General features: G+C 53.1%; 1 protein-coding gene across 3 annotated transcripts; it reads right to left on the bottom strand.

Moving 5' to 3' along the window:
• Positions 1-3,109: 3,109 nt before the first annotated feature.
• On the bottom strand, positions 3,110-22,789 carry NPHP4 (nephrocystin 4). Of its 3 annotated transcripts, XM_033079471.2 has the most exons (29): positions 22,533-22,789; positions 22,097-22,311; positions 21,103-21,234; positions 19,195-19,367; positions 18,819-18,883; positions 18,398-18,553; positions 17,587-17,723; positions 16,708-16,874; positions 16,499-16,625; positions 14,940-15,113; positions 14,688-14,817; positions 12,448-12,494; positions 11,563-11,753; positions 11,268-11,459; positions 10,495-10,679; positions 10,084-10,244; positions 9,509-9,689; positions 8,539-8,655; positions 8,267-8,346; positions 7,900-8,117; positions 7,620-7,809; positions 7,390-7,473; positions 7,138-7,294; positions 6,760-6,845; positions 5,799-5,884; positions 5,542-5,713; positions 4,800-4,979; positions 3,859-4,002; positions 3,110-3,708 (listed from the first exon to the last, which is right to left on the bottom strand). In XM_033079471.2, the coding sequence occupies exons 2-29, from the start codon at positions 22,232-22,234 to the stop codon at positions 3,568-3,570; spliced, it is 4,011 nt and encodes a 1,336-aa protein (XP_032935362.1). In that variant the 5' UTR covers positions 22,235-22,311; positions 22,533-22,789; the 3' UTR covers positions 3,110-3,567. The 3 variants fall into 3 exon arrangements, with proteins under 3 accessions (XP_032935362.1, XP_032935361.1, XP_032935363.1); XM_033079470.1 differs by lacking the exon at positions 22,533-22,789 and having other exon boundaries at positions 22,097-22,327; XM_033079472.1 differs by lacking the exon at positions 22,533-22,789 and having other exon boundaries at positions 7,138-7,282; positions 22,097-22,327.
• Positions 22,790-22,815: the final 26 nt, after the last annotated feature.

Raw genomic sequence — 22,815 nt, 5'->3', positions numbered from 1 at the left:
ATTATCCATAGAGAGACTTTGCTTTTCTTTTTTTTTTGTTCTGAATTTGCTTATTAATTTGCAGCGAGGGGGCAGATTGATGTAGGCAGAGCTCAGAGCATCCTGCTGCCTGCACCCTGGGTGAAGGCAAACCCTGACACCATCCCCACACCACGGGGACTGCAGCCACCAGCACCTCCTGCTCCCAGCTCCCTCCACGCATACTTCAGACTTTAGAGATAAACAGAAGGCTGCAGTCTCCAGGGCTTTGCTTCCAGGACTTTTCGTTTACTGTAATTACTGAAGGATGTTTCCCCTGAGATAGGATCTGCGTGACATTTGTGAAGCCGAACCTCCTGCTCACACCCGCCAAACAGATTCACAGCCGCAAACAACCGGGTCCTGCAGCAGGAGACAAAGCTGGCAGCTCAGGGGAAACCGTGGGGCAGCTCCCTCCAGCTTCCCAGGAATGAGTGCAGGGTTCAGGAAAGCAGGATGAGAACGTGACACTAATCTGGGCTGGGAGGAGCAGCTGCCAGTGCTCTGATTGCTGTGCCCCTAAAATCAAGTGTTCTCTCATAAATTTGGGGTGCAGTCAGTACCCTCATGCTGATGAGCCAGGTGATCTGCTCTTGCTCCCACAAACCTGTTCTCACCACGCAGAAGAATCCCCTGCAGCATCAGCCCTGCAAGAGGGGCCTTCATTGCCTACAGCACCCACACAGTTTATTTAAATACTTTAATAGTATTTGGAAATTACAGGCAAATGCCTCATGTTGACCTTCACTAAGGTGGCTGCAGTTTCCCACCTCTGTACAGTAAATCAGTGGGTAAATGAACACAGACTCAATTCATCATCAAATGTCAAGCTTGAGACAGAAAGACAGGAAATGATTTAAAAGCAACCAGCAGTTTGGAACTGCTGCAAATTTCTCATTATGGAGCTGCGAATTGTTATGAAAAACTAATCTGTGTTTTAAGCTTTGGAGTGCCCAGAGCTGCCAAGGCCCCTCTTCTTCCACCACTCCCTTTGGTTGGGGTGATTCCATTCTGACACCCCCAAAAGTCTTTGAGCATCACCCCTTGGATGCCCCACATCTCCACCAAGCCATGTGGATTTTGAGGTGTGTTCTGTGAGCACCGTCCCCAGGGGTTCTTCTCCCCCAGGACAGCTCCTTCGATGTCACCATGGCACTCATCACCCTCCTCCCTGCGGGACCAGCCAGGGACGGAGGACATGTTTTGCAAAGTCTTTTACATCCCCTCCATTGCAGCTGAAAGGGAGCACAGCCACTGCAGCTTAGATGCTCCTCATCCCCTCCTGCCAGACTCCTTTTGCCAGAGACACTAATAAAATGCATTTCCTCCAGCCAGTGTCTCACTTAAGGAACCTTCGCCTGGGTGTGATTGAGTGCACTTAATATAGTCGCTCTCACCGTAGAAAGGATTCTGAGCCTCCTATTTGACAGCCTTGATCTTAAAGAAATCCATTAAGAGCAGCTTTATCTCTGGGTTTTGTAACCATTAAATCAGGTTTTATCAAGTCAGTGCTGCGCTTTCAGAGAGACAAGTGGGAGAAACAGGGAATAAACCTCCCAAACTCCCATGCTGGGGCTGCTGGGCTGGATTTGGGTGACATGGAAATAACCAAGAAAGAGTTTATCTCAGTGGAAAGCCCCCCAGAATGATGCTGCCTCACCAGCAGGTTGCAGGAACCTTTGCTGGATGCTGCCGTGCTGCTCCATGTGCCTCAATCAGCTTTTGGTTTGGCAGAGGCGCTAAATACTCATTTCAGCTAATAAAGATGCCCGGTAATGTCATATTACAGGGCTGGCGAGCTCCCAGCAAATATTATGGTGAAGCTTTGTTTAATTAGAGGGTTCTCAGGCAGTCACAATTTCCTCCTCATAATGGGGAAAACAAGCTGGGTTTAAAAGTTTGGGCTGGCGGCAAACCCTACTGAGGCTTGGGCATCCTGACAGCCAGTTTCCCAAGGGCCTTCAGCTGCTGCAGGAGCTTTGCCCCCAGCTCCTATGCTGTTTTTTCATTTTTTCACCTTATTTTCTCATTACTAGTTGCCATTTTTTCAGTTGCCCCTCCCTAGCCTGGGTGCTGGGGCCAGGTCTCCGTGCTCTCCTTATTCCTCTGTTGCTGTTTCAGCAATGCAGTGACACTCCAGTCCCCAAAAGGTCTCATCTGCAAATGCTCCAAGAGGGACAACACCCTCAAGAATTACTGATCCCATGGAAAGGGCTTTTCAATCCTTCCCCTCCCTGCACACCTCAGTGATTAGACACAAACCAAGATTTTTAGGGTAAATTAATTCTGTCATTACTGGAATCCAGTTCACTTCACAACATGAATGCAAATGGGAAGAGCACACCCTCCAAGCTGCATGCCAGGCACGGGTGCTTGAGTTCATTGTCATTAGCAGGGATGACTTCCTTAACAAGTGGGAACCCAGGAAACTGTCCCCACACAGCAATTCCAACAGCCATGGCCAAGCAGCTGGGACACAAGGCATTTGCATTTCCTACGGGGACACTTTTATCAACTTTTCTTAATGACAGTTCTGTAGATTTTGGGCCACAGGCGTGTGCTGCAGAGGAGTAGGCAGCACCATTCAAGCACCAGCTCAGCTCAAGTCCCTGTGCTGTGCTGGCATCCCCTGAATGCTGGCACATCATTCACTACTCGAGCTGCCTGTGCTGCAGGTACAGCACTAGCTCATTCATAAGCCTCAAGAAATATCGTTGTGTGAAAATGTAATAAAAATTATTCAGCTAATCTACTTTAATAACCCAACTTCGGGGCCTCTCTGTGCTGCAGACAGTATAATCATTTCTAAAATATGAGCTGTCATTTCCCATCAGTGCGAGGGAGGCAGAGGAACTCGGCACCCGACTTTATCGGGGCCACTAATTCACCAGCCTCAGGCCTGTGGAGAGTGAGGCAGCATTTCCAGAGCTGGTGAGCTGCCCTACCCTCCCAGTGCCACTTACAGTCCCTGCCCTGACCCCCAGGATGCTCCAGGGGATGGGGGTGATGCAGGGAACCTCCTGGACTCATCTCCACAGGACAAGGATGCTGAGCATTTCCACCTCCCCAGGAAGAAAATGCTGCCACACTCTGACAGTTGTGCACAGCAATTTTTATGCATCAAGGATGAGTAAAAAGTATCAAAAATCCCATAGAACTGCCTTAGTGTGTACAAAACTCACCGTTGAATATAAAATACTTTAAAAATATTCTGCAGAATGAAATCTGCAAACTTTTCAAGTTAAAAAAAGATTAAAAGTGCCTAAAATATCATCACGCTTAACAAAAATACAGATCCTGCAGTCACAAAGTGCCGTAACAAACACATCCACTCGTCTCAATTTGTGTGGATAGAGCTGCATGCCACCACCGGCACTCAGGGCAATGCCTAGGGACCCCAGTGACAGAGACACCAGCCTGGCAAGGTGACAGCCAGGGGATGGGGGTCATGACCACCCTCAGACAGACACAGGCATCCCTGAGGCAGTGCTGATGAAGCTGCTGGGCTGGCACAGGAACCTGCAGCTTTGCAGTGATGGGCAGGCAGCCTCACTGGTACAGGACCTTCACACAGAAAGTCTCCTCGTTCTTGTCCTCACGGTCATTGATGTGAATCAGGATCTCCTCCTCGCCCACGGTCTGGCTCGGGGCGAAGCGCAGGCCGATGGTGTACACCTCCCCTCCGGCCACCTGCAGGAGACAGGGCTAAGAGGAGGCAGCAGCACCTGGCCTAGCCCCTCCATGTGCCCACCTCCCCCTGGCCAGGGTGGCCCTCACAGCTGGCACCCCCCCAGCATTGCCTGGTCTGACAAAGGGGGCAGTGCTGGCAGCAGGACGTACCTCGAAGGAATCCTCCTTGAACTGCAGCAGGTCGGGGCGGTTGGTGCACAGGAAGTAGAGCCGGGGTGAGGGGTAGGGGTTGGTGTAGGTGATGCGCTTGTTGCAGCCTTTCCCACCTCCTGCAGGCAGCGAGATCTCAAAGGCCTGTGGGGCAAGCAGGGGCCGTGGCAAGGTGGCACAGATAGCAGGGTGGGCAGCAGCAAAAATGGGCACTCCCCCAAACCTACCACAGAGAATTGCCTCTCACACACTGCCTTCCCCTCCCACACCTCACATCTGCTCTGCCAGACAGCAGAAAGAACCCAGCTTTGATCAAATGCAGTAAAAATTAATTACAAGTGCAAAGGACAAAGGGCTGGGAGAGCAGCGGAGACTATCCAGCTCCTTCTCCTTCCCAGGAAAAGCTGTGGTGCTCAGATAACTAGATGGACTTGATGACCCTGAACAGCTCCCTCCAGTCCCAACTACTCTGATTCTCTTAACACCCCATAGCACGAGCAGCATGTGGCAGGACAATGGGGCATCAGTGTAAATGCCAATCTGAACCTTTCCCAGTATCAAGGGGTTCAGGAAAACATTTTTAGAAGAAACACATTAGCCAGGAAATCTAATTTTCTGTCTTTGAGGCAAGGCCTCTGCCAGCACAGCGCTAATCGAAAGCAGCATGCTGCAGCTCTAATTTCACAACTGGGAATACTTCCGAGCTGCCGCTCCTCAGCGTGGGGCTGCCTCCAAAACAGCCTAAAAGACATTTTACCAGGGGCTTCAGTGAGATTATTCAAGTACCCCAAGGGCTAGATGTGTGTTTATGATGGCAAGCGCCAAAAAAAACACAGATGGAAAGAGAAGAAGAAGCAGGAGACAGCCCCAGGTTACTGGCTGAACTGACACCACTGATCCAGTGCCATCACCACGTTTTGCAGTGGCAAGAGCTGCCGTACCTTGGAGATGAGAGGCTGCCTGCAGGACAGGCAGAGCAGCCAGGAGGACACCAGCTGGTGGGACTCCACATCCACCAGGTTGAGGTAGATGAATTTGCTCCCAGCCCGCCGTGGCCTCACGCCGATGTACAGGTCCTGAATGCCATTGGCAGGGAGGACGAAGGCACCGCTCGGATCCACCTGTGGAACAACACCTGGAGGTACAGCCACCCACAACGGCAGATCACAGCCCTGAAAAGTCCAGTTTTGAGCATCAACTAGACCCAATTGCTCTTAAAAACCTGTACCCCTATTCTATCACTATTGAATCTCATACTTCCCAGTCCCAGGAATACTCTGGGACCAGTTCATGCCAGGAAGGAGAAAAGCCACTCGGGAACACCCAGGGCTCCCCAGGCCATGGATTTCACCACACAGGCTTTGCCTGGGGAGCCTTTGCCTTTCCTTTATAGGACAGCAATGGAGTTTTTCTGCCTTTTACTATTCACATTTCCAATTACCAACGAACGAATTCTAAAGAAATTGAGAGTCTTCAGACAGTCTCATTAACACAGATAATTTGCCCTCCGGGGTTTCGCGCCAATGATCCTACACATGACAGCTCTAATCAAAAGATAATTATCACAAACGCTTTACGGCTCTCCGTCATTCACAGTTCCGCGTGGGTTGCCTTTTGCTTTCTGAAGGGGCTTTCTCTGGGCTGACCAAGGCCAGCCAGCCCCCAGCCCACCACGGGGGTTACCTCCAGCTCCTGGGGCTGGGAGGTGAAGGCCCGCACCCTCCGTGGGGCCGCGGTGCCACGCAGCAGCAGGGAGAGGCGGGTGAGCTGCCCGGCCGTGCAGGTGACGTCCAGGCGCTGCAGCGAGTGCAGGTAGAACTGCCAGATCTGGACAGGTGCTGCCAGCCAGGTGTCCCTGTGCACGGACAGACAGACAGACAGGGCTCACCACACACCATGGGAGTCAACGCTCCCCATCCTTTTGGGGTCCTGCTACTTACGTATAAATAGCAACAAAGAACTTTTTGATCTGCGGGCTTGGTCCTCCAGCTACTTTGAGGAAGATGTCCTGTGGCTCACCAGGCCCCTGCATGGACAACAGAGCACTGTCCCAGCAGCTGACCAGCTAATGAGGACCCCAGGGGTGTCTTTCCATTAACGGGGGAACTACCACCATCTCCCTTACTAAAGCAGATGTTTGGTACATCGTTAAACAACGTTATTAAGTTATTATACAGCTTGGCTGAGCTCTCCCAGTATTTTTAATTACAAAAGAGGATACAAACGACTATCGCATTCCAGGTCTGTATCTGTAATCAAATTTTGGCAATTTTTCTGCAAGTTTTCTAACAAGCCCTAATCCAATTACCATACTAACGCATTTCCACAACAGCAATTAGCAACTATCCCTCGTCACCATTCACATGTACATGCCCAAGCTTATTTTTCCCTTCCACCCTTTCCTACTGTGAAGCCAGCCCAGGAAAGCCTCCTGCTTGTGGAGGGAGTGGGATGGTGCAGGGCTGGGCATGGAGCTGTCCAACCACCCCAGCATCCTTCAGCAGGGACAAGCTTTGCTGTGCTTCCCAAGGACACAGCATCCCACCACGTGCTGCCAATGGGTGCAGGTACCCCAAGCAGCAGAAAGGTCTCTCCCAGCCCAACAAAAGGCTGCTTTTCCCCAGTGTCTGAATCATCTGGTACTTGCTCAAAAGAACAAGCAAGCACAGGCTGCTGCATGATGCGATAAGGGGCAACGCTCAGCCTCCCCCGCCAAAACAATGCAGCTCCTTTTAATTGGGAATAAAAAGCAATTCCAGCTTCATCGCTGCCACTGTGTCACTGCCACGGGCTGGTACACGGGGATGCTCTGTGGTTGCACCCACGTCAGCAGCTCTCTGCCAACCCAAACAATCTGCAGTAGAAGGATGCAAGGAACAGCAATGCCAAAGTGTAACATACCAAGGATTTGGTTTCACAAATGATGTCGGGATCGCTGCAGCGAACGAACATCTCAGGCTGCCCGCCTGGCACTCCCACTGGTGTGCCTGTGGACAAGGGACCGAGGAAACCACCTTCAGCTTTTCCTCTATCTGTGCCTCTCTCCTGCACACAGAACTCCTCATGCTAGACTACCAGCAAGCCACACAAGTGTAGGGAATTCAGGCTGAAGTTAACAGAGAAAGATGGAGAACAAGCAAGGAGCCCAGGGCTGTGAAGGGGTGAGGAAGCAACAACGTGCTCCCTGGATGCTGCTGTGCCTCCAGAAAGGCTCCATGAACTATGGATGATGACTAACAAGGAAGAGCCCAAGCCCCACCATGCACGCCACAGACTCACCAGGGAGGGTGTGCCAGGGAGGCAGCCGAATGGTTTTCTTCAGGAAGGTGAGCTCTGGGTGGTAGAAGCGGAAGGTCTGGTCCACCACATGGGGCTGTGGCTCCACCTTCACCCGCAGGAGTGCAATGGGCTTCCCCCCGCTCACCTGGAAGGAGACCTGTGCCGAGGGCCAGCAGGAGAGGGATGGGGTTTTCCAGTGATTCTGCTCCTCCCACGCAGCCCCTCAAGCAGCATTTCACCTGGTTCTCTAACCTGGATGAGCTTTGTCTGCTTGGCCCCACTCTTCCCAAGGGAGTGAGTGTTCTCATTGGCACTGATGCCCAGCCCAGTCGGCCCCTGTGGGGTGAAAGAGTCAGTTCCCTCAGGGTGCAGCATTGCTGCAGCTGCTGCTGCTCCCCATGGCTGTTCCAGCCTGCTCTTCACAGGCAACCAAGGGGAACACTTCATATCGGGAACAGCTCAAAACAGGGGCCCATGCCTACCTGTGCTGCAACCACGGCAGGGTCTGCAGAGAAGGTCTGGTATTTGAAGGGGATGTGGACAGTCTCACTGGGGCGCAGGTAGACCTGAGGCTTGAGGTCATCACGGAGATGGAACATATCCTCTTCCACTGGTGTAACACTCTTGGTCAGCTCCTTGAAGTGACGCCACTCCCTTGGGTCCAGTATGACACTGGGGCAGTGAGCAGCAGAGGAGCTGGTGAGGACTGGTGGGAGCTGGTACCCCCCAGGCATCTCCCCACACACACAAAGGAGCCCCCACCTGAGCTCAGGGTGGTTGACCTCGATGGTCACGGTGTGCTGGATGCTGTATGGGTTCTTCAGGGCGAACTCAAAGAACTCAGCTGTCCCCAGCACAGCATGGACAGTGTGGGTGGCTGTGATGGCCTGGTTGAGCATCTGGTAGATGCTCTCTTCCTTGATGTGATCCCGGTAGGCATCAATGACCTGAAGGTCCCAAGCACGCTGCTTTGGCCAGCCCTGTCAGGAGAGAAGGGACCATAAACCCACAGACGCCACAGGGGTCTGGCCCCACACCCTCCTGCCACTATCACCCTCATGCAGCCACACCACTGCCATGTGCTGCAGCCAGTGGGTGGACATGGCCTCAACTGAGGGGCCAGGCTCACTTCTGGCCGGCGACTGCGCAGTGCGGCCTCCAGCTCATTGTCCACATCCACCAGCCTCCGTGCCCACGCCGTCCGCCTGCCTGCAGGGAGAGACCACCATGGCACCAAGGAAGGACCCCCCAGATACTGCAGCCCCCAAGAGCTCCACAATACCACAGGGCTGAAAAGGGGAGCAACAGAGGGGGCAGCTGACCCACAGCTGGCACTGCAGCAGCAGAGACCTTGCCCACCTCAACCCACAGTGGGACAGGCCCGGCCTCAGCAGGACTCACCACCAGGAGTGTTCAGGGAGCACAGGTTACCACCTGGGGTGATGACAGCACTGTCTGGTGCAGTGACACTGCAGGAGTGGGATGGCAGCTGCCCTGGGGTCTCCTCACAAGGGTGACCTGCCACAAGTGGAGACAGGAGTGAGTGGAAACCATCCATTTCCATTGTTATAAAATCTAATGCCAATTTTTACCTTCCTGCAGCTCTGTTCAGCCAATTTACACAAGAGGAGGGAATATCTGGACACCAGTGATGCCCTAAGAGCCCCACACGCTCCCCAGAGCCTGTTCTGTCACAGTCACCTGCCCAGGGACGGAGCAGCATTGAGAGCAAACACCATTCCAAGCCCCTCACCAGGATCCTGCTTTCATTTCTGTGTTCTGCCTCCCCCAGCATGGCCACATGCTGCTGCACCTCCCCATTCCCACAAAGGCTGTGCCAAGTGGAGCCACACAAGGCTGTAAACCCAGCAGGTATTTGCCCAGCCTACACAACCTGTCTGCATCCTTCAGGAAAGGGTTCCAAGCTTTGCCATCCTGTTTCTAACAGTATTTTGATTTTTTTTTAAAAAAGAGGATAGGAAAAACACCAAAGGGTGGCTGCTGTCCTGGCACAGCAGCTCTAGCTCTTCCTTCCTTCCCTCTTCTTTGTCACCATGTTAGTTAAACCACTCCCTGGGTTGTGGATCTTAGATTCTCCTTCCCAGGAGCTTATCGGCCCTTTGCAGGCAAAGTATGGAAATGACGATTTAAGATATCTTATATGGAGTTAATCTCTCCTCTGAAGATAAGATTTTAAAACCTGGAGTCACTGCACATTTATAGGACACAGAATTAAATACATAAAATAAAAGCAGCCAGCAGGTTCCGGGAAGGATGACATCCCCGCCAGCCTGGGTCTCATTTAGGTACAGCCCTGCACATGCTGAGTGCCCCACCCAAGCCTTTGGGCCACATGAGCAGTGGTTCTCACCAACATTGGCCAGGCAGAGGTGGAGGCGGCCCCTCACAGCCACACGGACACCGAGGGGCCGCAGGGCGCCGTGCCGCAGCGCCTCCCGGCCCAGCACCGTCCCGTCCGGCTCGTACTCAGTCGTGGCCACCTCCAGCTCGTGGTAGGTCCTGACGGCCGTCTGGCCCTGGCGCAGCAGGGGCTGGGGACAAGGCAAGGACAGACAAGGTGCAGTGAGTTACTGGGGAGTCAGGGGCCAAGGGGTCTGGGTATGAATGGCACTGGATGTCCTGGCTCTGCAGGGCTTAGTGCTAGAATACTGCCAGAGTTCTGGGGAAGGGCGGAGAAAGTTAATGCTTTGTCATCACTTTGGAGGAAAAGATAACAAATCCTGTGATTAGGGACTTGTCAAGCTGACATCAGACTCAGTTACAGAGGGGTTGACAGCATCTCCATTACTAAAGACACAAGGACAATGCAACAGCATCTCAACACAGGACGAAAGGGAGAGCTGGGCTCTTCCCTAGCACTCCAGACAGGCAGGGAGCCCTTCAGTGTTACCAGCCACAGGAAAAGACCTTCAGTCTAACCAATACCTCCAGTTTAATGGCAGCAGACCCAACATGGAGTAGGGAGTCTCCATCCCAGATGTCAATCTGGAGGCTGTGCTCTGCCAGGTACCGCAGGAACCAGCGCTGCTCCCCGGGCCGCAGGAAAGCTGGATCCACCATGTACTTCAGCTGCAAGCCTGGTGGTTCTGCAAGACACCACACTGTCACAGACATGGCACTTAGCTTGGTGGGAAGCCTCAATGTGCACCTCATGCAACTGACACTCTGTGCTCTACTTCAAACACTGGATGTTTTGAATGTTTTCCATGATGTGCAAACCAGCAGAGGTTTGCTATAAACAGACACCAGCCCATCCCTTGGGCCAGAGGCAAGCCCTCATCCACCCAACAAGAGGAAGAAGAGCAGCCAGACAGGGATGCTAAAACCAGAGCTTACTGTTTAGGGTCCCATCCTCGTTAACACGGACAAGGAGCTGCGCTGGCACACCCAGCCCGGCTGCCAGCCCCCCGTCCGTGCTGACCAGCTGCAGCCGGGGTGTGGTGACTGGTGGGAAACGGTAGAACTGGAAGGTGAGGAAGACAGTCCTCGGCCACAGCCCCTCCACACCGCCCTGGGCATCCCTTGAGGAGAGAGAGAGTTTTGGGTTACTTGTGGCACAGCACTGCCACTCTGTCACGAGCTCCTCATGCATTTGGCACATGCCAAGAGGCAGAAGAATACGAGAAGATTGGCAGCACCACAAGTATTTGGACTTTTCTGAAGACAGCGGCCATACGGTTTGTCTTAACTTTCCAAAAAGCTTCATAATTCCAGCTGTCTCCTGCCATATGCTGTGATGGAGGCGCCCAGCAAAGGCAGCGTGTTACCTTCCCACAGCACACTGCCAGCCATGGAAAAAACAGAAGCAGGGCCTTATCCAGCCAAAGCCACCCCTTGGGTGCCAACTTTCCCAACTCCATTTGCATTTCTGGAGAAGCCCTGCATTAATGAGCTCTGACATCACAATGTGGCTCATGGATCCAATTTAAAATAACTGGATTATGACTTAAAAGTGCCCAGGAAGGACAAAAGCACCTACTAAAAGAAGAGGCACTTCTGCAAGGACATCTCCTGCCCAAGCAGGGAAGAGGCATGGTGGAATTTGGAAAGGACCAGGTCCAGGAGGCCTTTGGGATCTGCACACACAAGACCACGAGCTGCCATCCCACCTGCCAAAAGCCAGGAACTGCAGGACAATTTCATTGCCTTGCAGAGGGTCAGCTTCCTCCAGGCGCAGGTTGAAACTGCCCAGCTCCACTGGCTCTGAGATTTCCACTGGCTCCTGGTTGCGGTCCAGGATGTCTGGAAAGCCGGCAGCGTGCAGGCGAGCCAGCGCAGCACGAGAGAGGGACACATGGGAACTGACAGAGAAACTGGGGTGAGTTCCACAAAAGAGGCCACAGGAACCCTGGCAGGGCAGATGATGGGGCCACAGGAGCCTAGGGAGGGGTAGCTGAGGTTCACCTGCATGCCTGCAGCCCCACAGCAGCCATGGGCAGCTGCAGAGGGGTGAAGGGCAGTGCCTGCAGCTGGTCGTTGGCACAGGGCTCTGTGTCCGGCGAGCCCAGGTCGGCCTCCAGGTGAGTGATGCACCCATCCTGCTGCAGGATCTGGCCTGTGCCCCCTGGCGAGGCCACGAGCTGGGACACTGACAGCTGGTGAGAGAGCAGCAAGTGTGAGCACCCACAGTGCCAAGGCAGCCCCCTGAGGCAACCCTGGTGGCCATATCAGCCAGCAGCTCCTCTGTGCTAAAGGAGCTCGGCCACCATGTGCCCCAGTGCTGTCATTCCACCAAGAAGGGATACAACTTGGCCACACAAGGGTTTGCACCTCCACTGCTATTTCCCTGCTGCTTGCTCCCTGGCAAGAGGAGGAATGAGCATATGCAGCAGGAAGATGAAACTGCTTAATGCAGCCTTATGAGGCATTTCATTTCATCAAAAATATTTGCGTGCGTTGATTCCTGCATCAAGATATAAAACAGCATAAAGAGGGCTCTCAGTATTCACAGCTCTCCTAAATTCCTGGGAGCTCTGCATGAACAAACTGTGTGTCACTGTCAGCACATACCAGGGACAACACCACCCAGCAAATCTGGGCTGTCAAAAACCAGAGCTGCCCTCACTCCTAAGGTGTGAAAAGAGCACAGGGAACCTCTCCCAGCACATCACAGGCAGGAGCTGGTTTGCTGCCTGGAGGAGGTGGAGTTGAGGACACTTGGTGCCTCTTGGCTGCAGCAGGCAGGAAAACAGGCAGGGGATGGGTCCAGAAGCACATCCTACACGTGGGCCATCCCCTGGGGAATGCTGCTGCCCACCACCCGCATCCACTGGTGCATGTGACACTTACCCCTGGTCCCCGTGGGGAGCCTGGCACCCGCCGTGGGGTTGGCACTCCTGTGGAGAGGGACAGGGGAGATGCTGTAGAGGAACCATCACCCTCAGGGCCCATAACTGCAGCTGCACCCACTGCCACCAAACCTGCCCTATCCTCCCACCAGCTCTTTCCAATTTTAGAGGCGAAGGCAGCGCAGTGAACCAGCTTACCATCATCCAAACACTTCCCTTGACTTATTTCCCAATAAGACTGCTGCTTGGGGGTTAACACAGCACATCTCCAGATCCATTTGTTATTTTGCCGTGAATCAGGCTAACTCTGCACAAACAGCAGCTCCCCCATCCCCTGACAGCACCGTGGTGCCCCACAGCCATGCAGTGCTGCCTAAGTGGGATGTTTAATGAGACGTGAAAGTTTTAGGATACTTAAGGTTTTCATCGCTTCTCTGTTATTTTTTGTCACTCCCTTCAACTGCTCGAGCATTTGTGCCCCGAAACGGTGGGAGCTTTATTGTGTTTATATTCGGCTGCTCTCTCATGCCGGCACAGCTGAGCTCGCTGTGCTGTGGAGCCGCAGGTCCTTCGCAGAAGAGCAGGGGCACAGATGTTCCATCTCTGCATCCACGTGATGCTGAGACCTTAATTTGCTTTCCCCCATCATATATATCCCATCTATTTCATGCTGGCTGCTGTGTAAAGGAAACCACCCCATTTCCCTCATGCCTAAAATATTGTTTCCTTCCAGTTAGGATGGCTTTGGCCGGCGTTAACAAGAGGAAGGACAGACATAGCAGCAACACCAGCATCTGAGCTGACAGAAAAAGCTCTTGGTCTCCCCTGGGCCAGGCAGCAGCACGTTTTTCAACAGAGCTCTACAAAAAGTTAACCCAATAGTCTCTTCAGCACCTTGGAACACATGCTGGAGGGGCATAGCTCCAGAACTGCCACTGCACTTGCAAGTTCTCCCTGGTGCTGTAAGACCCCTGGAGCTGGGAAATGCCAGGGAGTTAGTGCCTGAAAATCACCTTGATGGGGATCTCCCCTCGCCAGGGACACAGCCCACAGCCCAGCATACTCCCCTAAGACAGAGCACTCCAGACCAGCACCAGGCTGGAAGCTCAATGTCAGTACTTGCTTCTTTCTCTCCCCACCACACCACAACTCCATCAGCATCCCAGTCACCTACAGCTGAAAGGCACCAGGAAAAACTTTTCAAGTAGCACCAGGAAGGTATCAGTCATGATGCAGCATGTGCTGCAGGGAGATGAACCCCACAGACCCCAACATCACCAGACCCTTCACCTCCACCTAAAGCTTTCCTCTCCGAAGTCCCTCCCAGCAGCAATCCTGGCTCCTCGCCAGCAGAAACACAGGATTTGTCACAGCAAAGCTATGGTGCCACTGCCATCTTGTGGAAGGCACCAGAGCACTGGAGCTGGCATGGAACAGCAACCCACTGTAATGGGCATTGCCTGGCCTGGGGGGTGGCACCGAGTGGCTCATCAGTGAGCTGGGGAGATATTACACACACTAAAATACTGCCTGGTGTCCAAAGCACGACACTGAGACACAGCTGGGATCCCAGCACGAACACACTGCAAAGAAAGGGGAGTTTGCTTCCCACCAATCACAAAACGGGGATGAGAGAGAAACAAGCCAAAGAGGATTTTTAGGAGCACAGTGCTTGGACACAACCTCATGGCCAAATCCAAGCCCACAGCACTTTTCCTTCCATCTCCAATACAGCAGAGGGGTCCTGGAACCCCAACCACAGGTCCCCCCAAACTATAGACAGATGCACCTGTGCACATGCAGAGATGCTGCCTGCTCTTCCCCAGCCAGGCACCAGTACATCCTGCGAACATCAACCCAACCCAGGCTGCTGTCACACTCCCTCGGTGGTGGCACAAACAGATTACTTTTCCCCAGCCTATGACTAACATCTCCCCATGTCTGGAGAGACTCTGAGTCCAGAGAGAGGAGCAGCAGTACCTGCACCTGGTGACCTGGAATGGGAGGGGGCTTGGCAGTGCTGGCAACCCCTGAGGGTTTTGCACATGGCTCAGCAACACTATCACATGGGAATTTTGCAAGTTAAAAAGTAAGAGCTGAATTCAACTTGACAAAAACTTGCTTCACTCCAGTAATTCATAACTAGCTCGCTGAAACTCACTGAAGTCTTGTTTTCTCTCCCGAGCAGACACCAGTGCCACACTCTATATTTTAAATGTCAGCGATCTGGAAAACACTCACTCAGCGATGGCGTAGGAGGCTGCTTCAACTCGTCCCTGTCTTTACATAGGATCTCCGCAGCAGTTACAAGATGTTCTTCCGAATCAGTGGAAACATGGAATTGGACAGTCCCAGACTCCACGTGCTTCCCCTGAAGTTGGCAACAAAAATGCTTTCAGACAGTGTGCTACACGCAGCCTCCCTCGTGCCTCCAACAGCGGCTCCCTCACCCCGGTGCTGGAGCAAAGCTGCCAGGGGCCAGCACACCCTTACCTGCCGGGAGCTCGGTGGGGTCCGGTAGACCAAGGTTTGGCAGGGGCCACGGCGAGCGCCGCCACGCAGGGGCAGGACCACGTCAGTGTCACCGGCGCCCGGGACAGGGCTCCAGACAGCCCAGCGCACCGAGCGCATGTCGGCCGCCTCACTGCGGGCACTGACAGACAGGGCCTGGGGGTGGGGGAGCACAGTGAGCACCAGGCAGCCCCCCCTCACTGCCAGGACTTGGGAATGGGTGCTGCCAGACAGGCACTGGCTCTCCTATTCCACCACGCCTCACACCTGGCTCTGGCATCACAGAAGCCACTGCTCTTCATCCCATTCTGGAGACATTTCACTTTCCAGGACCTTATGCCTGTAACCCCTCCCTCAAGCTGAAGGGATATGTGTTGGACCCCCATCCCTGGCAGAGAGGAAAGGATTCCACTTACCCAGTGCATCCACAGCCTCCCTCAAACGGAAGGAGAGGCACAGAAATAAGAGAGGGTTCTGCCAGCACCCACCATCCCCCTCACAGCTAATTATGGCACTGAGGACAAGGACAAGGTGATCAGCTTTGCAAGCAGCTTTGGGATTAACCACTCTGCCCCAGGGCTGCACCACAGGGACTGGCTCCACTGCTGCCCCAGACAGCACTGCCCACAGAGCCAAATGAATCTGCCTCTGTAACCCCAAATCTCTGTGGAACCCTGGGCTTCAGCTTTCCAGCTGAGCTGGACCAAACAACTCCCAACAGCACAGCTCAGGGTCTCCCTTCTCTGTACAAATCCCTCTTGTCTGACACATGCATTCTGCTTTATAAATACCCATTTCCCCCACTTTGGCTCTGAACAGCTTAACAAGAGGTATTTGCTACATCTTCAATGAACATCTTAGCAGGATGATTAAAGCCTACTAACAAATGGCCATCAATTCAGCCAGCCAGGGGCTGATAGCTCTAACAGCACAAGGTCAGATACACAGTACTCATTGAGCTGTGTTTAACCTGCAGAAAGGTTAAACCAAGATGTGAATAAACGATCAGTAAGTAGGTGAGAGTATATTGACTGCAGAGACCACCCTCAGAGGTTTCTCCTGCCTTTACAGTTTGAGAACATCAGGCTGAAGCACCCAGAAGAACCTCAGCATTCATGGCAAAAACAAGAAAAAAAAGGAGTGGGACAGGTTAAACTCACTTCAGCATAAATACCAAATTCTAAAGAAAAGTCTTTTTGAGATTACAAAAAAAAGCTGAAATTTTCCAAATTAGCTGCCAGAACACTGTGTGGATGCTGCAGGCTACATTCCTCCATCTACATATAAACAGTGGAGAAATGGAGCCACATGTAATTAAAATAATTCACCAAACCACGCAGGTTGTTTTGTGCAGTGCTGTGGAAGGCACACGCACACTTTGCAGGGCCTGCATTACACAGCACAGCCATGCAACAAGGAGCTACTGCGACTTGGAGATGCAGCATGGTGAAACAGGGGCAGAGGAAAGAGTTCCTCAGCAGGGCTCACTCTTCCAGAATGGATCCCTGCTCTTTCACAGGCACAGAGACTCTCAGCCCTACCTTCCCACCAGTTCTCCCCATGCTGCAGAAGACATATTCCAGCTGGAAGCAGACCCTGAAAGCCGGGTGAGGAACCATTTCACTCAGCTGGATGCGGCTCCTCAGCACTAGGGCTTGACCTGCATCCCTGTGCAGGATAGAGAAGTGGTTGTGGGAGGCATCCCAGGCAGGAGGGAAGCAGCACTGGCAGCAGAGGGGTTCCCCTTTACCTGGCTCCAGAGCTGGACACCCTCTGGCAGGCACCTGGTGACAATTCCACGTCTGGCACCAGCACGGCGACCTGCGGTGCCCGGACAAAGCGCAGGCCATTGTGGACACCAACGTGCAGCCGCCGCTCCCGGATCACCACCTCTTCACCATCTGGTGCAGTGTTAGCCTGTGACAGGAATGTTTTCCACCTTGGGCAGCACTCCCTGTGCTGACCACAGCCAGAAGAATTTAGGCAACCCTTCAGAATCTCAAGAGGCAGGACCTATTCCCTTAGCACAATAGATATTAAAATACTTTGTATTTATGGCAGAGTTGGAGCAAATCTGGAAAAAAAAGACCTGGACAGTGGCTGCCACTCCAAAGAGATGGACTTGATACACACTGCATCTCATCTCTGCATTTCCCACAGCAAAGCAAACCCAAATTCTGCTTATGAGTGTCTGGATGTTCAAAACAAAGTCCACACAGAGCACACATGTACTAATCCAATAGGGAAACAAGCTAAACATCTCCACAGAAAAAAAAAAAAAAAAAAAAAAAAGGAGACTCCAAGAGAAACAAATGCATGAATATCACTTACCTGACACTTTTCACCCCACCCATAATTCCAGACACTAGAATTACTGCTCTACACTGTGCCTTCCCCTGCCCCAACCACATTGGCAGTACCTAGAATCATGGAATCACAGAATGATTGGGGTTGGAAGAAACCTTAAGTATTATCTTTTTCCACCCTCTAGCATGGGACACCTTCTACTAAAACAGGTTGCTCCAAGTCCTGCCCAACCTAGCCTTGGACACTTTCAGGGATGGGGCAGCCACAGTTTCTCTGTGCAGCTTGTGCCAGGGTTTCATCACTCTCACAGCACTCTACTTACCTGCAGCAAGCGATCACTGTTCAGTAAATCCAACAGCTCCTCTTCAAACTCCTCCAGGGATGGGTACAACTGGATGAAAAGCCGCTCCAGATAGCAGGTGACCGTCTTCATCAGCCGGGGCTTCTGCAAGCAGTCATCTGAAAGACAAAGGTGGTGGCCACAGGTTTCCCATGCAAACAGAAAGCCACCACTCCTGAACACCTGCAGGGACTCAGCTGCTTTCAAGACCTTGCTCAGCTTCAGTACCAACAGTTACTACCCTAAAGCCATCAGCAGAAGGTTTTCCAGGCAGGAAGCTGAAGAATAACTCAGCTGCAGAACTCTGAGGAATTTTTTACCCTCTGAATCTTCAGCACATGTATTTTAATTGCAGAAGCTCAAAGGGCAATGTGCCATAGGAAGAGATTAACAAAAGCTGAGCGGGCAAAAGCTCATCGCCCACAAACCTGCCAGGCCCTAGCGATGCTGAACCCGCCTCTGAGTTTAAACAAGCTGCAAAAGCTGTTTCTAAGATTCTGCTGAATGACTGTAATTAAACCAACCATCACTTATCCTTAGCAGCTTCCCAGGAGCAAAGCAATTAACGGACAGGAAACTGACTGAGCCATTTTGACAGATTCCAGACTGAGCTCTGAGCATGAGAGCTGTGGCCCCACACAGGGGAAATGCTCTTGACAAGGGCAGACACTGCAGAGAAACCACTGTGCTCCCAGAATCCCATCCCAGTGCCCTGCCTTCCCTGCCCACAGCCTCCCAGGGAACCCACTGCCTTAAAGCAGGAGCAGCATAGGCAGAGGGAAAGAGCCTTTACCTGCATCTCCACGCGCCGGTAGCAAACCAGGAACAGTCGGCAGCCCAGATACCAGCAGATTTTCAGGAAGGAGGTGAAATATTGCCTCCAGGGGCTGGTGGGACTTCAGGGCATACTGCAGGTGGCTCTTCTCCATCACTGTCATGTATTTGTTCTCTGAAGAAAAGAAAACATCCCAAAATGACCAAAACTGGGGAGACAGCTTCACAGCCCCAATGTTGAATGAATCATTATCTGTGAACACATGTGCAAGGAGCAAAGAAAAACCTGTGTTTGCCCAGCCAGGCCATTCCCAGCTGGCAGTAAGGCACATCCACTGAGCAGTACCAGGGCACAGACCATGTCTCACATCAAGACACACACAACACACATTTGGGTAAGAGAAGCCACCAAGAAGGGACCATGTCTGGCTGCTGCTTACTTTCCATAGGGTCCTGGAAGCGTGGGTGCAGTAGGGCACGTGGTGTCCCATGGTACAGCTTCAGCCTGAAAGCAAAGAGCACATGTGCAGCAGTCTGTAAATCCACCCTGAAGCACATCTCTATCTTCCACAAAGCCCCTGCTCAGCAGTAAAACCAACCCAATCTATGCTGGAAAAACCCTGTCTCTTAGGGAAGGGACAGGCATCCCTTCCAAACCCATCACTGCTTCCCCAGAGTGAAGAATTCCAGGATTCTAAATGCTGTCTCTGTTTCTGCAGCCCCAGGGTCACCCTTCCCTCCACCCCCCAAAGCAGCCATGCATGTTGCCACCTCAATTCCTAGTGGGACCTGTCACACAGCAGCAGGGGAACCTACATTCTGTCCTCAGTAGCTGGGTTTGTCACCTCTGATCCGCCGTGAAAGAGGGGGATGGTTCCAAAGCCGCAGGAAAGATGCTGAGAGCCCCCATCCCCTTTCCCAGCTATCATTACCACTTCCACGACAGCAGCAATGCCAGGGTGGTTCAAGGAGGTATGGAAATAAACGACCTGGGACAGGAAAGGAGAGAGATGGGTTATTTCAGAGCTGGCAGCTGCAGGCAGAGCAATGCCTGTTGTGCTGGGACACTCAGTGGCACAACCAGAATATCCATTAAAACTTCCAGACACAAGTTAATGGCAAATTCCTTCTAGTTACAAAATGTAATGGCAAATTACTGCTACAAAATCTCAGCCCTTAAGTCTCAAGCATCATCTTTTTTTATTTCCAAACTTTTTTTTGTTGCCAACACCTGTTTTCCAGAGTAACTCACAGGGTGCAGACCCTGAATGAGTGGGGCTTCAATGAATCCCAGAGCTACAGCATTACAGCAGGAAAAAGGAGCCAGAAATCTTCCTGGGGAGGGACATGGGAATAGCTTGGAGCTAGGGGCAGAAGGGCACAGGACACAAGTCATTTCCCCAGGACAGAATTTAAAGCTAGGTTAATCTTTCTATTAAAAATTCATTGCCACAATGTTTCAGGAAAAATGTTGACTGCAATATGGGCTGTCAGGAATGAATAACAGAGAGAGACATTTACACATCAACCCTGGGACATAAATCCTTATTCTATTAGCCTTTATTGCAAGGTGCTGGCTTAATGAGCCTGCAGATCAAGGCTCACCCTGCAAAGGCACAGGGAGCCCTGACAGGGCATCCCCTGTGCCACTGAGCTCAAGGGTCCCTCCTGAATGCACACAGAGATTTCTGTCACTGCATTCCTCTGCCCTAGACCCTGAGGACAAAGCCCACCATGCAAGCAGACTCTGATCCTTCTCCTCATGACTTCCTGCTCTGGTGAGGCTGACGAACATGCACACAGCAGGCAGAGGAGCAGTGACCTTCCTGCTTCCCTCTCCTGTCACAAATCAATTCCAGCTCCACCTGAACTGTTCCTAACAATGAGCTGCTGACTTTCCCACCGTTGGAAGATCCCACCCTGCATGCAGATCACCCCTCCCTCCTCTGTCAGACCCCAAGCCCTGCAGCTGCAGGGATGGGTAATGCAATTCAGCTACCACAGACAGGCTGCAACACAGTTCCCCACACCCCAAAACCCTGCCAACTGCTCCCAACCGCATTGCAAACACCCAGGAAGCCTGCAGATGCTGGGAATGTATTTGGAAAGGCAGCTGCTCCCAGAATTCAGCTCTCTCTGCAGCACTCTCTGCCCTAGTTTTAATCCATCCCTGTTCAAAACAAGCTGGGGTGGGACAGTACTGAAACACTTGGGAGAGAAGCACACACGTCAACGCCCCTCAATGTCACTGTCAATGTAAAGGAAGGAAGAGCACAGAGCTGTGCTGTGCTGCACTTCACCTGCAGCACTGAGGAGCTCCTGGAAACAGGAGCTATGAATTGGAAAACATGGGTCGTGCTATGAGGCAGCAGGATCTCCCCATTTAGGTACATTTGCTGGTATCAGCACCGGATGGAAGCATGGCTTTGGGAGAGTTTAGTTCCCACATAAGGAGGGTGGGCAGCTGCTCCTTCCCTTCCTTCCCACTTGTGGGGAAACACTGCTCTCTGTCGCCAGCTCCGAACACAGCAGGTGGCACACACTGGCACATCGCTGCTCCCACGGTGGCACCAGCCTCAGAGGAAACCCAGAACCCCAGTTTGCAATAAACCACACACAAAGCTTAATAAATGGGCAGTGTCTGGGATGCACCCTGGGCAAAAAGGTCAGGAAGTGCTGGGATGGTTTGGTCCTGTGTTTCCCCAGACCCTTGGCAGCCCCCACCTCATTGAAGGTCGCCCTGGCCAAGCGCGGTGGGGCAGTGCTGGCAGCTCGCCAGCTGCTCCTCCACGTCTTCCCAAAGAAGTGGTGGTAGGTGGCATCAAAGAGGGAGAGGCGCAGCTGGTACTTGGTTCCCTGCAAGGCACAACGCACCAGCTTTGGGGACGCTCGGGGACAGGCCAGCTCTGCATCCCCAAAGCTCAGAACACACTTTGGTAAGAGACATCATTCCTGTTTTCTAAGGGATGCCCAAATAAAGCACATGGCCACAGACAGTTTCATGCATTGCTACCGAACCTGCCTCCAAGCCAGAGGCTGACAGAGCAAAGGGAAAGTGTGAAAATTGAGCATTAAGCACAGAATAAAGAGGCAACTGATATTAAAGTGCTATCCAGAAAATTTGATTCAAATATATTTACCTAAACTAACAAAAAAACAAGATGAAAAATTAATTGAATGCTAACTCAGATTTACAGGTAATAAGGCATGGGACTGGAACAACTTTGTGCTTGTGGGACATTTCCAGTTAGTTCCCCCCAAAACCACCTTGTTTTAAAAGCCACCATTGGGAGCTCAGGCCCACACACCCGGACAGGAATGCTGAAAGGGGCTTGGAAAAAAGATGGAAAGTGACTTTGTACATTCACAGAAAGTGACAGAATAAAGGGGCGGGGCGAGAGGGAGCTAAACTGAAAAGGGAACAGTTTAAGTTTAGTCTTATGGAGAAATTCTTCCTTGTTAGGCTGGCGAGGCACTGGCACAGCAGTTCCATCGCTGCTGCTCCATCCCTGGAAGTGTTCAAAGCCAGAAAGTTGGAAAGGCCAACCTGGTCTAGTGGAAGGCAGCCCTGTCCATAGCCGGATGGTGGAAGGAGATGCTCTGTAAGGCCCCTTCCAACCCCAAACTATTTCATGATTCTATGAATAGTGAGACTCAGCATAAACAACGGGCGCAGCAGGACACTGCCGGGGTCCCCTGGCGGGACCGATCGCCCTACCTGGGAGAGGGCAGCGCCGTGCAGGTACTTGAGGACGCAGCGGAAGGCGGTGGAGCGGGGCGGGGGCCGGGCCCGGCCCCGCTGCGGGTGCGGCGGCAGCGGCCGGTGCTGCCGGAACACCCGGTCCCACTCGCCCATCGCCTCCCGGGGATCGCCGCTGCCTCCCGGCGCCAGCTACGGCGGGCATGGGGCTGGAACAGCGGGGAACACGCACCCTGCGGGAACACAGCCACACGGTCAGTACACACAGCCCTGGGCAACAAACACACGTGGGTGGGCACGGCCCGGCCCGCACCCGCCTGGGGATGCACACGGGTACAGGCAGGGCAGGGCCGGCCCGTGGCCACCCACCCACGCACTCACAGGGTCCCGGTGCGCGGGAGCGGGACTGGCACCGGCACCGTCCCTCAGTGCCCACACCCCCCCGCTCACTCACCGCGCCCCGACGCCATCTTCGCGGGTCCAACCAACCGCGCGCTGGCCCGAGGCGGGGTGGAGGATGGACACGCTGCCGCCCCGCGCCGCCCCGCCGCCCACCTCCTGCGCCCCATCGCCGGAGCAAAGCGGTGACAGTCTGCGTTGAGACAAGCCCGGAGCGATCGCGCCCCGCGCTGGATGCGACAGCAGGACGGAAGCGGCGGTGGAGGCCGCCCCCTCCAGCGCGAGTGGTCGCGCCCGGCTCAGCATCGGGTTACTAGGGCGATGGTGCCGCACCGCGC

This window comes from Catharus ustulatus, chromosome 24 (genome assembly GCF_009819885.2).
Source record: "Catharus ustulatus isolate bCatUst1 chromosome 24, bCatUst1.pri.v2, whole genome shotgun sequence".
Lineage (NCBI taxonomy): Eukaryota > Metazoa > Chordata > Aves > Passeriformes > Turdidae > Catharus > Catharus ustulatus.
This window is presented reverse-complemented; position numbering and strand designations above follow the sequence as displayed.